This window comes from Panthera uncia, chromosome D4 (genome assembly GCF_023721935.1).
Source record: "Panthera uncia isolate 11264 chromosome D4, Puncia_PCG_1.0, whole genome shotgun sequence".
Classification (NCBI taxonomy): Eukaryota; Metazoa; Chordata; class Mammalia; order Carnivora; family Felidae; genus Panthera; species Panthera uncia.
Genome location: NC_064807.1, coordinates 53,459,796 through 53,476,708, shown reverse-complemented (window position 1 = coordinate 53,476,708; position 16,913 = coordinate 53,459,796). Strand labels below are relative to the sequence as shown.

General features: G+C 40.2%; 1 protein-coding gene across 1 annotated transcript in view; it reads right to left on the bottom strand.

Moving 5' to 3' along the window:
• ACO1 (aconitase 1) overlaps positions 1-16,913 on the bottom strand; it is a 65,422-nt gene that overhangs the window by 25,972 nt on the left and 22,537 nt on the right. The window contains exons 2-8 of the mRNA XM_049624763.1: positions 14,604-14,722; positions 13,379-13,547; positions 12,198-12,335; positions 5,222-5,291; positions 4,912-5,095; positions 4,315-4,454; positions 690-861 (exon numbers count right to left, since the gene is read on the bottom strand). Coding sequence (XP_049480720.1) covers positions 690-861; positions 4,315-4,454; positions 4,912-5,095; positions 5,222-5,291; positions 12,198-12,335; positions 13,379-13,547; positions 14,604-14,700 — 970 coding nt within the window. The 5' untranslated portion in view covers positions 14,701-14,722. The remainder of the gene's footprint in view (positions 1-689; positions 862-4,314; positions 4,455-4,911; positions 5,096-5,221; positions 5,292-12,197; positions 12,336-13,378; positions 13,548-14,603; positions 14,723-16,913) is intronic.

Sequence of the window (16,913 nt, the reverse complement as noted above, 5' to 3'; positions counted from 1 at the left end):
TAGATCAGATGTTGATAATGTGTTAAATAAATGACTGAATATTTTAAAAATAAATTTGAAAAATTAAAAAAAAAACAAAAAACCTTTCTCCAAGTTCAAGTCAAATCTCTAAACAAATACATACAGAGTCAAGAAACCGCCAACATTTCAAGATGCCCTCACATGCGGTCTTTCATTTTACCTTTGGGACAGCCCAGACAGAGGTGTCCTGGAATGCTGTCCTGTTTGGAGCCTCAGCTTTGGATTCTAGCTCCATTACTTATTGGCTTTGGATATATACCCTACATCTCTCTCTGATCCTCAGTCTTCTCTCCGATTAGTTTAATGAACTCATCTATCAATCTACCCCAGATCTGTGAAGAGGGTGAGAGCAAATACATAGCAAGTGCCCAGCACACGACAGCTGTTCTCATTACTAAGATCCCTTGTTTCCTGTCAAATAACTAGAAGTAGAGACCAGCATGCATAACTTGGATTCCAGAACACCTGAGCTCTTTCTACTGGCCATACAGTGTCTGTCTCATATCTTCTGAAATCCCAACAACCATTCTGACTCTACAGAGAAAAGGAGAAACACCGTAAGTCTGACCCTGTGCACTCCAAGGGACAGAGGCATAAGGCAGTCCTCCAATCCCCAGAGTTCTATGAAACTTTACGAAGGGCTTCTGCCTTCGCGGTTCTGCACTTACCTGTCTGCACCAGGTACTTGATACTAACTTCATCAACTGGGAAAAACGCAGCAGTCGCCCCGTACTCTGGACACATGTTCGCAATAGTAGCTCGGTCGGCAATGGACAATTGGGCTACTCCCGGCCCGAAGAACTCGACAAATTTGCCCACTACCCCAACCTGACGCAGGTGCTAGGCAGCAAAACAATAGAAAAGTCTGAGACTTGACAGCCCACATTTAAAATGCAGAACTAGCTCCTTACAATTCTTATAAACTAGCCTGGTACGTAAACACAAACAATGAAGTGGCCCAACACATTTTTGATTACTCTAAGAAATAAAATTTAAAAAGTAATGTTAACTATATACAGTGTGGAATCTTGGATTGAATCCTGGAACAGAAAAGGGTCATTACTGAAAACACTGGTGAAGTTACTTGTTTCATTAGCAGTGTTGGACCCACATTCTTCATTTTGATTTCATGTACCGCGGTTATGTGAGATGTTAACATCTGGGGCAGTTGGAAGAAAGGTAACAGAAACTCCCTGTATTCTTTACATCAACTCTCCTGTAAATCTAAATGACGTCTACACTGAAAACTATAGCAAGCTTATGAAAGAGATTGAAGAAGACACAAAAAAATGGAAAAATATTCCATGCTCCTGGATAGGAAGAACAGATATTGTTAAAATGTCAATACTACCCAAAGCAATCTACATATTCAATGTAATCCCTATCAGAATAACACCAGCATTCTTCACAGAGCTAGAACAAACAATCCTAAAATTTGTATGGAACTAGAAAAGACCCCGAATAGCCAAAGCAATCTTGAAAAAGAAAACCAAAGCTGGAGGCATCAAAATCCCAGACTTCAAGTTGTATTACAAAGCTGTAATCAAGACAGTATGGTACTGGCACAAAAACAGACACTCAGATCAATGGAACAGAATAGAGAACCCAGAAATGGACCCACAAACCTATGGCCAACTAATCTTTGACAAAGCAGGAAAGACAGTCTCTTTAGCAAGTGGTGCTGGGAAAATTGGACAGCGACATGCAAAAGAATGAACCTGGACCACTTTCTTACACCATTCACAAAAATAAACTCAAAATGGATGAAAGACCTAAACGTAAGACAGGAAGCCATCAAAATCCTCGAGGAGAAAGCAGGCAAAAACCTCTTTGACCCTGGCTGCAGCAACTTCTTACTCAACATGTCTCCAGAGGCAAGGGGAACAAAAGCAAAAATGAACTATTGGGACCTCATGAAAATAAAAAGCTTCTGTACAGTGAAGGAAACAATCAGCAAAACTAAAAGGCAACCGACAGAACGGGAGAAGACACTTGCAAATGACATATTAGATAAAGGGTTAGTATCCAAAATCCATAAAGAACTTCTCAAAATCAACACCCAAAAAACAAATAATCCAGTGAAGAAATGGGCAAGAGACATGAATAGACAGTTTTCCAAAGAAGACATCCAGATGGCCAAATGACACATGAAAAAATGCTCAGCATCACTCATCATCAGGGAAATACAAATCAAAACCACAATGAGATACCACCTCATACCTGTCAGAATGGCTAACATTAACTCAGGCAACAACAGATGTTGGTGAGGATGTGGAGAGAAAGGATCTCTTTTGCATTGTTGGTGGGAATGCAAACTGTGCAGCCACTCTGGAAAACAGTGTGGAGGTTCCTCAAAAAATTAAAAATAGAACTACCCTACGACCCAGCAATTGCACTACTAGGCATTTATCCACGGGATACAGGTGTGTTGTTTCGAGGGGACACATGAACCCCAATGTTTTATAGCAGCGCTATCAACAATAGCCAAAGTATGGAAAGAGCCCAAATGCCCACTGATAGATGAATGGATAAAGGTGATGTGGTATATATATATATATATACACAATGGAGTATTACTCAGCAATCAAAAAGAATGAAGTCTTGCCATTTGTGACTACGTGGATGGAACTAGAGGGTATTATGCTAAGTGAAATTAGTCCGAGAAAGACAAATATCATATGACTTCACGCATATAAGGATTTTAAGACACAGAACAGATGAACACAAGGAAAGGGAAGCAAAAATAATATAAAGACAGGGAAGGAGACAAAACATATGAGACGCTTAAATATGGAGAACAACCAGAGGGTTACTGGAGGGGTTTTTGGGGGGGGGGGAGGGGTTAAATGGGTAAGGGGCGTTGAGGAATCTACTCCTGAAATCACTGTTGCACTATATGCTAGCTAACTTGGATGTAAATTTAAAAAATAATTAAATAAAAAAATAAAATGACATCAAAATAATTATTATAAAAAGAAAAGAAAAGAAAAAGTTAACGCCCAAATCACAAATATCAACATTAATAAAAGTTTTCTAAAATGAGAAGGGCTTTTTCTCTCTAAGGAGATCACTGGAAGTGCTAAAAATTAAATAAATTCTTTCAACCTAAACGGTCTTGCACTAGTTTAAGCGGATAGATAAATGGATTATTTTCAAGGGTATAATGAACAAATTTCCTGAACAGAGGTACAAGTCAAATGTAACCAAAAGATCTAGACAGTCTGACTCCCATATATTTTCCATACACGCCATCAGCCAGGGCTGGGGCCTCAGTGACTGACGTGGCCCTGCACGAAGCCAGTTTCATGAACTGTGTGGACAACCGTCAGGCTCTTTTGGTTATGTGGGATTCTGCCAAATTCTGTGGGCAAGACCTACATTATTCTACATTTAAAGAATAATGCACAGACTTCTCAAAAAAGCTACAGGGTTCAAATAAACGTGATTCCAAATTCCATAAAGATTAAAGAGAAACATCTTTGGCCTTTAACAGGATAGTGGCCATCCCTAACACTCCAAGCCTCCAAACTGTACAACCAGAAAAAAATGTCTGTGATAATAAAAAACCATCACTTTTCCAATAATCTTTCAAAATGAAATGGCCTTCTTTTTGCAAAGCAAGCAAATCACCAAAAAAAAAAAACAAAAAAAAACAAAAAAAAAAATTTTTTTTTGCAAAAGCTAAGGAAAAAAAAAAAAAAAAAAGGAGTATTTCCAGCTTGGAGAAACATCTGTTGTAATTTAGAATACATAGAAGGGAATTAAACAAGTTAGATATTAAAGTCATAGGAGCAGTTTGCTATTTACATATAAAGAAGAACCATGTGAGAAAATGTAGTCACAGTATAAACACATGCTTGGGAATGAGTCTTGGAACGTTAGGATAGCCATTATTTCTAAGAATGTGGAGGATGGCTTTAGCCATAAATATCCCATTTTATCTCATAAAAAGTATACATACAGAGAGGGCTCTGAAGCAAAGGTGGCAAAATGTTACCAACTGTTAGTTCTGGGTGGTGGTGCATGCCAATGTCATTTCAACTTCTGTGTGTCTGAACTATTTCACAATTTCAAAGTACCCTTTTAAAGAAAAGGATCCATGCAGCCATGGAAGAGTAAAATGAACATAATTATCTAAAACTTAACAAAGAACCCTCTCCTCATCTCATCTCTTTTTAAAAATCATCAACATACTGTTTCCTAGTGCACAGAGAAACCAAGATGGATGCCAGCCTGTATTTCCTCCCGTCACTGTGACTGCCCAAGACCATGGAAGAGGGGGCAAGTTGTTACCTTGGTAATGGTGAGCACAATGTCAGTGGATGTCACCAGAGGGTGGGGATTTCCCATCAGCCTGTAGCCGATCACCTGGGGAAGCACCATACTGATTGGCTGACCCAGCATGACTGCCTCTGCTTCGATACCACCCACTCCTGCAAGGAAGGCAGGGCAGAAGAATGCTTTCAGCATGCCTTAGTATATCCCTCAGGCATAATTCAACCCCATTACAATGTCTTCCTAGTGTAGATTTGGATCCTGTAATGAGTAGTTATCTTTTTCTATTTCCCTCTACAGAATTTTTATAAGCACTTCTCAGAGTGTGGTCCCCAAAACAGCAGTATCACAATCCCTTTGGTTCTATACCAACTGGAAAGTGGGGTTCTGGAGTCTCAATTTTTAACAAACAGCTCCAGTTCGTTCTTCCAAAACATTATTATTGAGTACCTGTGAGGTGGAAATCCAGCAGTAAATAAAGCAGACAAAAACGTCTCTCTGATATGTGTGGTCACACAAAGTCGTGCTACTGGGATGTTATAACGGGATCAGTGTGAATTAGGCTACACACTACAGAACAGCGTGTGTGGAAGAGGAACCTGGAACAATACTCACCCCAGCCGAGAACTCCCAAACCATCAATCATGGTAGTGTGCGAATCCGTGCCCACAAGGCTGTCCGGGTAATAAAAGCCATCGTGATCAAATACCACTCTTGCCAAATACTCCAGATTCACCTGGTGGATGATTCCTGAGCCAGGGGGTATAATCCGCATGTTGCGAAAAGCCTGAGAACCCCACTAGGAAGGACCGGAAAGAACGCAATGAGTATCCGATGCACTTCCATGCAGCCCAGCTCCTTGGTACCTCCCCCTCGTACCCGCGTTTATAAACAACCAGCCAATGGAAGCAAACTCCGCCCATACCTTTAAAAATTCAAACCGTTCTCTATTTCTTTCAAATTCCAGGTCTTGATTCTTCTGTAAACTGTCTGCCCTGTCAGAGAGAAAAGCTGAATGTACAAATTTTAAGGCTTAAAATGTTACCGGTCAGACTTCTCAGTGATAAAGAAACCAACTGGCAATTTCATCTGTGGCCTTGCTGGGTGATACCGATTGTGTTTATTTACATGGGAAACGAGAGGTAATCAGAAAAAGTAAAAAGAGTAATTATTATTTGGTTCAAGTGATCTCTATAATACCTTTAAACATGGTGAGTAACAAACATTAAGTGAATTCAAGTTATAGCTAGTCTAGTCACACAGCCTGACTTTTAGGAACAGTGTCTGGACATTTATGACGACAACAGCAGCTTAGAGATTTAAAGAACCTTGGTCTCTGTACTTCGTCCTGCCTGACCTTGTTATGACACCTCTCTGAGCTGAGCCTGGTCCGGGCTGGCATTTTCATCTGTTTATGTTGGGAGACAGCGAAACAGCGATGCCAGGAGGCACAGGCCTTTATAAAATCAGTCTCCTAGCTCCCAGAGAGGTTTCTGAGGAGGATGGTGCCACCCAAGAGTATCTATAAAGCACAGATTATATGCTGGAGTTTACTCAAAGTCATTCAGTCCAATAGGAAAGACACAGGCAGAGCAGGGAATCAAGAAGCTCTTCCAGGATTTTTATAATCAAATTACATACATCTTGAGTCAAAGTAGAACAACTCATAGTTACAACTTCGCAGGTTTGAGCACAGAAGGCACTCATAAACTGTATATCATGGATTGAGTGAACCCAGGAAAGGGCGGTAAAATTAATAGCTAAGACCCAAGTCAGACTTCATTCATTAATAGTAAACACCTACTGACTTTACTAGGAAGCCACCACTCTTCTAAACTTAAAATTTATGGGGCGCCTGGGTGGCTCAGTCGGTTAAGCGTCTGACTTTAGCTCAGGTCATGATCTCACGGTCCGTGAGTTTGAGCCCCGCATCAGGCTCTGTGCTGACAGCTCAGAGCCTGGAGCCTGTTTCAGTCTGTGTCTCCCTCTCTCTCTGACCCTCCCCTGTTCATGCTCTGTCTCTCCCTGTCTCAAAAATAAATAAAATGTTAAAAAAAAATTTTTTAAACTTAAAATTTATTTTCTCAGTCTCCACAGTCTAACCCTTTGAGTTAGATGGATCAGCCACATCTTTCAAAAGAGGAAACTGAGACCAGAGAAGTTAAGAAACTTGCTCAAGACCACACAGCTAGTAAATGGTGGAGCTGGAAATGAACTGGCGGCCTCTGAATCCCTACGCCACGGGGCCTTCCTGGAGTGGTAGAGACTGCAGCAGCAGTGGTGGTAGTGGTCAGCACCACCACCACCACAATCGTAGTAACAGCAGGAGCCAAAGTGCAGAAAGGTTAGCTAAATTGTCCAAGGCCAGACATCGGACACTTGCAGAGAAATCATCTGAGCCCAGGTCTGACGGCCTTGGGGCCTCTCCCCTAACCGCCATGCTCTACTTCTCCTCCACCCTCTTCCTCACTCATTCGTGATCCACAGAGCCCATCCTTGCCACTCGCTGGGAATACGAGCATGCAACAGCGGCCAATGCACTGCCCACTTGGTGCCCAGAGCCTGGTGAGCGATACAGAGAAACAACCAGGCAATTATGGGAGTGTGACCATCATGCCATGATACAGGAAGTACAGAGTGCCAGGGGAACACTCAGATAGGGTCACACACTCAGACTGGGGGTCGGGAATGCCTTCGAGAAGAAGATGACACCGATCCAGTCTGAAGGATGAAGAAGAGTCAGCCAGATAAAGACAGGTAGGTGCTCCTTGGGAAGAAAAGGGCTGCAAGCACTCAGCATTTACTCAGTTTACACATTTATACACTCAGTTATGACACTGACTTCTTTCTCCTGATGTGAATATTCTCCAAGGTTAAGTGTCAGTTGCTTTAAGGGAATCAATTCCTGAGGGTGCTTTAGAGCAGGGGTCCACAAACTCCGCGGGCCAAATCCAGCCCAGTGTCTGTACAGGTTTTGCCCTGAAGCAAGCAATAATTTTTACATTTTTAAAGGTTGAAAACAAAAGGATATGTGAGTAGAAACAGTGTGTAGGCAGCAAAACCTAAAATATTTACTACTGGCCCTTTACAAAAAAAGGTGATCCCTGATGTACTGTATGAATGTCTGTGAGTGTGTGTATGCATGAGAGAAAAGCAGAAGGTAGAAATAGAGAAAGGAGATGGTGATGTAGGGGAACGAGGCAGGACAAGTGTGCTACCCCTGGAAGGACAGAGCCTCTGGATCCTCTGGATCAGTACAGCTACTCCTTTAGGCACTCGTTTCCACCTTCTTACCAGTACACTGAGGGCTCCATCCCTCTGACTCCCACCTGTCTCTTCAGGTCCGGGTCCACATTTCCAATGTATCCCAGGCATCTATCTGCATCAGGAACACCTCAGGCACCACATACTCAACGGGTCACACCCTAACACATGAGCTTGCTTCCTGAACCTCATCCCCGTCCCCATCTGTCTGTATCATCTAGCGACTGACTTCCCCTCCTGCTACTTAGTATCTACAACTATCCAAGCATTTACTCCAGAAAAGGCCTAACTGGCTCCTCTGTCAGTCTCTTCAACCTACCTTTATACCGTCGCCAGCATCCATTTTCTAAAACATAGATTATCATGACCCTTCTTGAACCTGCCAATGGCCTCCCATTTCTCAGTAAAGTACAAATCTCTTCCCTAAATAAAACACAAAAGTTCTTCAAGGGCGTCTGAGTGGCTCAGTTAGCTAAATGTCTGACTCTTGGTTTTGGCTCAGGTCATTATCTCACAGTTCGTGAGTTTGAGCCCCGCATCCGGCTCTGTGCCGACAGCCCGGAGCTGGCTTGGGATGCGCTCGCTCTCTCGCTCTCTCTCTCTCTCTCCCTCTCTGTTTCCTTCCCTGGCTTGCTCTCTCTCTCAATAAATAAATAAACATTAAAAAGAAAATTAAAAAAAAATGAAGTTTTTCAGTGTAACCTCAAATTTCCTTGTTTAAAAAACTTTTATTTATTTATTTGAAAGACTGAGAGAGAGCAGAGGAAGGGCAGAGAGAGAGAGAGAGAGAGAGAGAGAGAGAGAGAGAACCCCTAGCAGGCTCCACACTGTCAGCACATGCCCCGATGAGGGGCTGGAACCCACTAACTGTGAGATCATGACCTGGGCCAAAATTAAGAGTAAGGACACTTAAATTACTGAGCCACCCAGCCACCTCTCAAACTTCCTTTATAAGCCCTCTTCTATCGCCTGGCTCAAACTTTAACTTCAGCCATGCTGAAGCCCTCATGTTCTCCCAAACCTCACTTCCCTCATGCCTTTGCACCCTCTATTCTCTCCTGTATTCTCTCTGTGCCTTTTCCAGCTCTTCCCTCCCTGGTCCGCACCCTGGATCAAGTGATACCGCTGGCCGAACCCTCCAGACTCCCTGTGTGGCCCTGTGTCTGGTGCCCGTGGCTCTTCTACTCGGAGCACTTGTGGACACCCAGTCAGGGTTCCTCCCCCTCATGCCTCCAGCAGCGGAAGGACAACAGAGCCTCTCACAGCAGAAGCAGGGTTGGGAGGGGAACGTTCACCCCAGAGAATTCTGGAAACGACATATTCACAGGACAAGCAGAAGCCAGACATGCTCAGGCTGTTTTAAGATAGGTTAACTCTAGGTAAAAACCTATTTACTATTTAAAACAAAACTTTTTTTATTCTAACCTTGGCTCAATGAACACTTCTAGTTACTGGGATGAATGAACAGACCTAGAATTTGAATTTGAACTCAGAAGTTCCCTGAATTCACCAATCTACTGAGCTTTTAATAAAGTTTCTGAATATGACTAAAGAGGAAATTTCTCCCTAGTTATGTAATTTGAATTCAGATTTGGACGTATATCAAAGTTTCTATTACGTTTAATGGTACTCCAGAAATTCACAAACTTATTTACAGAGTTATTTATAGTTATTTACAGAGGAGAGAGCTTCCACACTCATGAAATCTGGTCAGAAGTTGTTTTGATATTCTTGTTGGGATTTTAAAAAGAAAAGGTTATTTTTGAGGTAACTTTGAATGATTATTGTAATTTTACAATAATGAGTTAGCTAGACCCTCCATTCCTAAAAATGGTGTGTGGCCAATTATTATTATTCAAGCAAGGCAAAGAGCTCGGAAATATTTAAACGAGAACCTTTATCATCCCAGCACCCTGCCACAGTTTTTTGAGTTCATTTCTGGAAATAGCTGGAAATAAGCCCACAGCACACAGTTCCACAGAAGTTGAGACATATCACATTTAATTCCTTACAAAAATGAGGAAAGAGCCTGGGAGGTCAAATTGCAAAACCAAACTCAAGCAATAAAAACAAAACACCACCAATGAAAATACTTCTAACAGAAATGTTCTCTTTAATTACAAAAAAGAAAAAAAAAAGTGTTTGCCAGATTTGGATATCAATTTGGACCAAAGCTCCCCCCTAGACTTTGCTGTTTTTATAATAATGTTTTCAGTACTACGGTATAAATGTAAAGGGTCCATAAAAAATTGAAATCAGAGTTGATGGGTCTCAAGGAAAAAAAAATCACAGTGAACTTGGTGATGACTCAGATTCATTAACTGCTTAATAATAGCCAGGAGCTCTTTGAATTTTCAGTCAAAAGACTTCAGACATTAAAACAATTACAATTCTATCTCCACCAGTACTTTCCCCTTGCAGGCAGTGAAATAAAGGTAAATTATCAACATCAGTGAGAATCTTCAAGAAAGATAAAGTTGCCAATGATTTTGCGAGGCTACTTTTATAACTTCTGAAGTGGGGTGTTAGGAAATATCCTTACCCTCAAATAGAGTAACATTCTATCCATGTACTTCTTATTCTTCCCTTTGACACCAAACTATTAAATTGAGCTCATGTGATTCACGGAGGGAAAAAAAGAAAAGACAAATTGCCTAAGGATGAGTTTAGAGTCCAAAGGAAAGGGAACAGCTGCCGAATCTCCAGTCTGTTCCAAGAACCATCAATTCAGGGGACAAAGCCGATGTCTTTTTATCCTGAATTTATCTGGCTTGGATATTGACATTAACTTGAGAATGACCAGCTACTACAGTTCCCTTGAGGCTGTATGGAACCCACTTAAGTCCCCAAGGAAGCAAATAAAGTTTTCTGTCTCTCTCTTTGAGTGGTTTGTTTCCTATCTTAAGTGACTTTTTAATTTAAAAACAATAGCTTCCGGGGCTCCTGGTGGCTCAGTTAGTTAAGTGTCCGACTTGAGCTCAGGTCGTGATCTCATGGTTTGTGGGTTTGAACCCCACGTCGGGCTCTGTGCTGTCACCATGGAACCTGCTTTGGATCCTCTGTCTCTCTCTCTGCCCCTTCCCTGCTCACGCTCTGCCTCTAAAAATAAAAATAATAAATAAACCAAACCAATAGCTTCTTATTGTGAAAATGAAGAACAGTTACAATCCCAGAGATAAATCATCTAGCAGTTTGGCATCTCTTTTTCCAATCTTTTAATCTCTGTATAGTTCTTCATCTAGCTGAAATCACGCTATACAAGCAATTTATATTTGGCTCATTGAGCTAAGACACGAGCATGTTCCAAGTGTTATTAAACGCTTTATAATTGTAACAGCAAATGTTACCTAATAATTTACTTCAAGGACATACCTTAATTTAATCATTCTCCTTTGTTGGACGTTTAGGATGCTTCTAGGTTTTCACTATTAAAAACCATGCTTTAATGAACACTATGTAGTCATTAAGCTATTTCTGAATTTCAGGTATCTGTGAAGGATATGCTCAGAAGTGGAAATTCCAGGATGAAAGGTATGGTGATTTCTAATAATCTTAATACACGCTGCCTTCATCATTTCTAATTCAGTGTGATCAGCAGCACATAAAAGTGTCTCCCTCATGACACCTTTATAATTAATGTTTATTTTCTAATCTTTACTGATAGGAGAAAATGGTATCTCAAGGATTTAATCTACTTTTTTATTACTTGTAAAGTTGAAAAGGATTTATGTCGTGTTTACCATTTGTTTTTCCTTTTATTATGAAACATCCACTTTCCTTTACCCATTTATCTGCTGGGTTTTACGATTTTTTAATGGATTATACACAAGGTTTATATATTAAAGATATTAGCCCTTTGTTGTATTTGTTGCAAATATTTTAAAGATATTTACCGTTAACTTTGAAGCCATTAAATCTATAGTTCCTTGTTTGCTTCATTTACTGCTTTTAAATTTAGAAAGATCTTTCTCATCAAGACATATACATACTTATATTTCTTTTAAAGTTTTTGATGATTTAATTTAAAAAATATTAGTGCTTTAATTCATAGGACCTGCTCTATCAAGTAACTAATTTTCCCAGCATTGAATGTGGTATAGTTCTTTCTTCTGCACTCATAGTTGATGATAACTATATTTAGTTATTCTTCTAGGTTCAGATATCAGGCTTTTAGCAGTACCTGGTTGCCCTGCTTGTATCCAAACCCTGGCTGTATAATCTTGCACTTACTTTTACAACAGATGGAGTGTACTTCCCACTACGGAGTTAGGGCTTGACTGTGTGTCTTGCTTTGATTAATATTATTGCAAATAGACAGCATTCTAATCTGCCAGCCCTAATCTAAGCCTCAAGAGATATTGTGGGTTCCCACTTGCCCTCTTGAGCCTCTGTGATCACCAGGTGCTTTCTCCTTCAGCCTGGGCCCCAAAAGAAGTAAATAGAAAAAAACCGACACATAGTAACCCCCCACCCCCCACCCCCAAAATCTTCACTGGAAAATCTGTATTAAGTTTGAGTTTTTCTGAATACATATTTTAAAGATTTTCTTCTTTTGTTTACTTACACACACAAAGAAGACTTGATCTCCAAGATTCTGCACAAAACAGAAAACCCAAGTATTCATCCTAATCTCTCACCTTCTGTTGAAATCAACCTGGATGGAGTGATCAATTACAAGATCAGCAGGACAAACAGGGTTTATTTTCTCTGGATCTCCTCCTAACTTTTTCACAGCATCTCGCATTGCCGCAAAGTCAACCACAGCTGGCACACCCCTAAGAAAAGAGAGAATTAAACAGAAAACAAAACTGTTAAACAAGTATACTTAGATTTTTCACCTTTTGCCTCCAGTGACAATACTGGCCACGAGACAAACTCATCAGTGGGGCTAACAATAGATGCCTTAGAAAAGTGGAAGTTTCTAAACACACTTCCTTGAGCAGAAATTGGTAGTAAGTGCCATGACTGAGTGGTATCTCTACATGCAATTTTGCATTAAAGTTAACAACACATACGGTCTGTGGTAAACAACACAATAGAGACTGTGATAAAATGTGCACTTAACACTGGGGCTGTTACTGCCATGGCTGATTCCCATTCACGTGGGGGGGTGGGTAACAAAGGCCTATAGAAGATACACGGATTTCACCTCCAACCTCCAACCTCCAACCAAATTTAAAGAAATGGATGTGATTCAGAGAAGAATGCTGTGAATCCTTCCTTTTTATTATTTTGAGTATAAAATTTGTCCTCTAGACTGTCCTTTGGTAAAGTAAAATTTCGTCTCTACAAGGAATAAAATAACATCACTTAAAAAGGGAAAGGCAAGATCTCAGAAAACAGGCCATGATGGGGAATAAAGACTCCCAGGAATAGCAGGATGTGAACTGAGGTTTAAGGGCAACAGGTCAGGCCGTGTGAACTACAAGTCTCCCCTCAGGACACAGCATATTGATATTCTAAGGACAGCTGTTTCAAACCTGGCTATCTGGGTGACAGGATGTGAGGGAGAGAAGATTCCAAGATAGCCCTACTCCATGCTATTTCTTCCACTTTTTGTTAGTATACTTAAGGTTAGGATCTCCAAAAACAATGACCTTTGCCACTGGAAGAAGTGGAGTGACTACACATCCCACTTGTCGGGGACAATCTCTAGCTGTCCAGGATAACAGACCTCTTTCGTTTTCAAAAGTGTCTGGATAATGGGTGATAAATTATACAGTCATAGCATGTGTGCGTGTGTGTGTGTGATTCAAGCTTTCCTTAAAGGCTGGCAAGGGAGGCAGTGAACAGGGAAGTGAAGTGACATTAGGCTCACGTAAAGTCTTGCAGGATGACACGGGCAGGCTTAAACGGCACTTCTATGTTCTTATGCTGCATGACATTCCAATTTAGGATATTTTCAATGTCATTTTTCTTCACCAAAAATTGATCACAGTTCCGAATGGCTGCCTCCAGGAGAACTCTGATAGAAAATGGTAAGCGTTCTAGAAAAAAAGAAAAAAGTATAACAAAATAAACACAAGTCATGAGACACATTATTATAAGAGCTATTTTAAAGCCAGTCCCCATATAAACCTGATATGAAGCATCAGACTATTTTTCCAACAGGGAAAGAGGGTAAATTTAAATTGATTTCAACAGTTCGATATGTAAGAATACTGAATGGGTTGAAGAGACATTCAGTAATAGAAAAAGTTAATTCTTTCACAATAAATGATTGCCTTACCTTGGATTCCATTAATAGTTTCTGTTAAGTCATCATGAAAGAAGTTAGCCTAGATATTTACCATATTATGTGCTGGCAAGTAACACACACACACACACACACACACACACACACACACACACACAGTAATATTTCTTATGAACACTAGTGTTCAAGAAATGAGAAAATAACTTCTTTACAACTAATGTAATTAAGACCAAAGTTTGGTCACATACACCTTTCAAAGGAAATATAAGCCCACATGCCATGCAGAATGGCTACTGGTAGTGGGTTCAAGGATACAACAACAGTTCAGAAGAAAAACTGTTTATTTATAAAAGAAATGTTCATTCCTGATCTATGAAAACTATTCACCAATACTATTTGGAAAAGACAAGAGTGCAAAGGTAGAAAAGCAGAGGATTTGGGATAAAAAAGACATGTTTTTGTCCTCTGCTCTTACCCACATTGTTGTTTCTTGATCATGTCATTGACCCTCTCTGGGTCTCAGCTTCCTCAGGACTTCTAACATTTTATAAACATGACCTCAAGGGGTTGTTATGCAGACCAAATGATGTAATATATATGTATAAACCCTCTATATACTATAAAGTGTTATATAAATGTCACATGTATATAATCATTACTAACATAAAAATGAGCAACATAAGAAAAGGTGTGTGAGTTTGTGTGCTTAATTCAAGACCATTCAGCCATTTCTGCTACTCCCTCCTTCAAATCTCCTAAAGGCTAATTAATTACATAGCTTAATTACTATGCAAACGAGACTCAAACTGCTGTCAGAACAATTAACATCATAGAGCCATGCACCTACCATATCTTGAATCCTTCAGTTTATTCAAATTGAAGAATTTCTTTCCTGGTTGTGCAGGATCTAAAGGCTCAACAAGGTGTGCAAATGGGTTGCTCATGATTCCTGAAGGCCACGTGTCCCTGAAAAGAAAAGGGAACATTTAATTTCTAACTGTCAAAACTGGACCTCATTTATTTTGACAATCACGGTAGATATCACTTCAAGACATCACTCATCTTTTCACAGGAGGAAGGCAGGACATAAACGACTACAAGAATTATATTCTTAGCAAATAAAATGGGCTTCTGTGAAGGTATCGTGAAAGCTAGCATTCACCTCTTGAGAGACCATAAAATCCCACACTTTTGTCTTATGTCTACAACTTTCCAACATTCTTCCACTAATAAGATATACCATGTCTTATGGTAAATCCTGAAGATACAAACCGGCCCTTTGAGCTGGACTCATGTCTTGCCTGACAGGAGGTAAAAGGTCATAGCAGATGACATGGACTTGTGCAAAACTTGAACTTTGGAAGTGGGGGCTTGAAAGCACTATTTCCTGTTGTAACAGTCTCTGCAGCATTTGAAAGAAACATGGTAGTTTGAAGTCTTCCTGATTCACTTTGCACAAGGTGGCAACAAAGTGTTCACATCAAGGAATCTCTGTTACTGCAGTGGGGTGTAAAGGCCTAAACTTACTTCCCAAGTGAGTGTGGAGGAGACCCTCTACCCCAGCTCCAGGCAGGATTATAAGCAGTGAACCAGGGAAGTAATTGTTCCTGGCCTCCACCACACAGATAAATAGCAATTTCAAATAACATAAATGTACGACTCAGAGAAAAACACAGTAGGAATAGCAAGTAGAGAAGGAATAAGAAAACTTGCTTTCTAGTCCTACCCCTGGGGCAAAAATCCTTCAACCAATCCATTTCCCAATTTTGAGATAAGAATAGTAATGTTCCGGGGCGCCTGGGTGGCTCAGTCGGTTCAGCGTCTGACCTCGGCTCAGATCATGATGTCATGGTTTATGAGTTCGAGCCCCGGTTTGGAGTCTCTGCTGTTGGAGCAGAGCCTGCTTTGGATCCTCTGCCTCCCTCTCTCTGTTCCTCCCTGGCTTTCTCTCTCTCTCTCTCTCTCTCTCTCTCTCTCTCTCTGCCCTTCCCCCTGCTCATGCTCTCTCTCTTTCTCTCTCTCTCAAAAATAAATAAAAACATTAAAAATTAAAAAGAATAGTAACATTTCTGAGGCGTGTAGAGATCATTTAAAACTAAAATCTTAAAAAAACAAAAACAAAACACAAGAATACTAACATTTCCCCAATTAATTCAGGGGTTTTATGAATACTTAAATATTCAACATATTTGAGGATGACTAATATGGAATGATCAACATATTACTGTAAAATGAAAAAACAATATGTGCAAACTCTGGACATATGGGTTCAGTTCATACCACCACAATAAGACAAGTATTGCAATAATGTGGGTCAAAAGAATGTTTTGGTTTCCCAATGCATATAAAAGTTATGTTTACACTATACATTAATCTATTTAAAAACAATGTATATACTTTAATTAAAAAACACTTTATTGCTGGGGCAGGAGGGTGGCTCAGTCAGTTAAGCATCCAAATTTAGCTCAAGTCATGATCTTGCGGTTTATGAGTTCAAGCCCCACATCGAGCTCTGTGCTGACAGCTCAGAGTCTGGAGCCTGTTTCAGATTCTGTGTCTCCCTCTCGTACTCTGTCTCTCTCTCTCTCTCTCTCTCTCTCTCAAAAATAAACATTAAAAAAATTTTTTAAGTAAAAAATACTTTATTGCTAAAAAATGCTAACCATCATCTGAGCTTTTAGGGAGTCATAATCACTGATTGTAGACAACTATACCAAATCTAATGATAACGAGTAAGTTTGCTATATTGTGAAAATTGTCAAAATGTGACACAGAGACAGTAAGTAAAGAAATGCTGCTGGGAAAATGATACCAACAGACTTGCTCAAAGCAGGGTTGCTACAAACCTTCCATCTATAAAAAATGCAGTATCTGCAAAGCACAATAAAATGTGGTGTGTCTGTAACAGGAAATGACCGTTTGGGGGGATAAAAAGTTACAAGAGGTTCTTTTCTCCCTAGACAGGCCCATAGCTTCATGAAAACACCAAAGCGACTGGCTCCTTTAAGAAGGGCAGGGGCCTCGAAGTCAAGATTAGGAGTAAGACTCAGTTTCCACTACACATCCTTTCATTTTGTTTGTGTTTTTACCCATGTCCCCATGTTGTATTTTTACCCATATAACTTTTTGAAAACTAACCGAAAGTTTAAAAGAAATA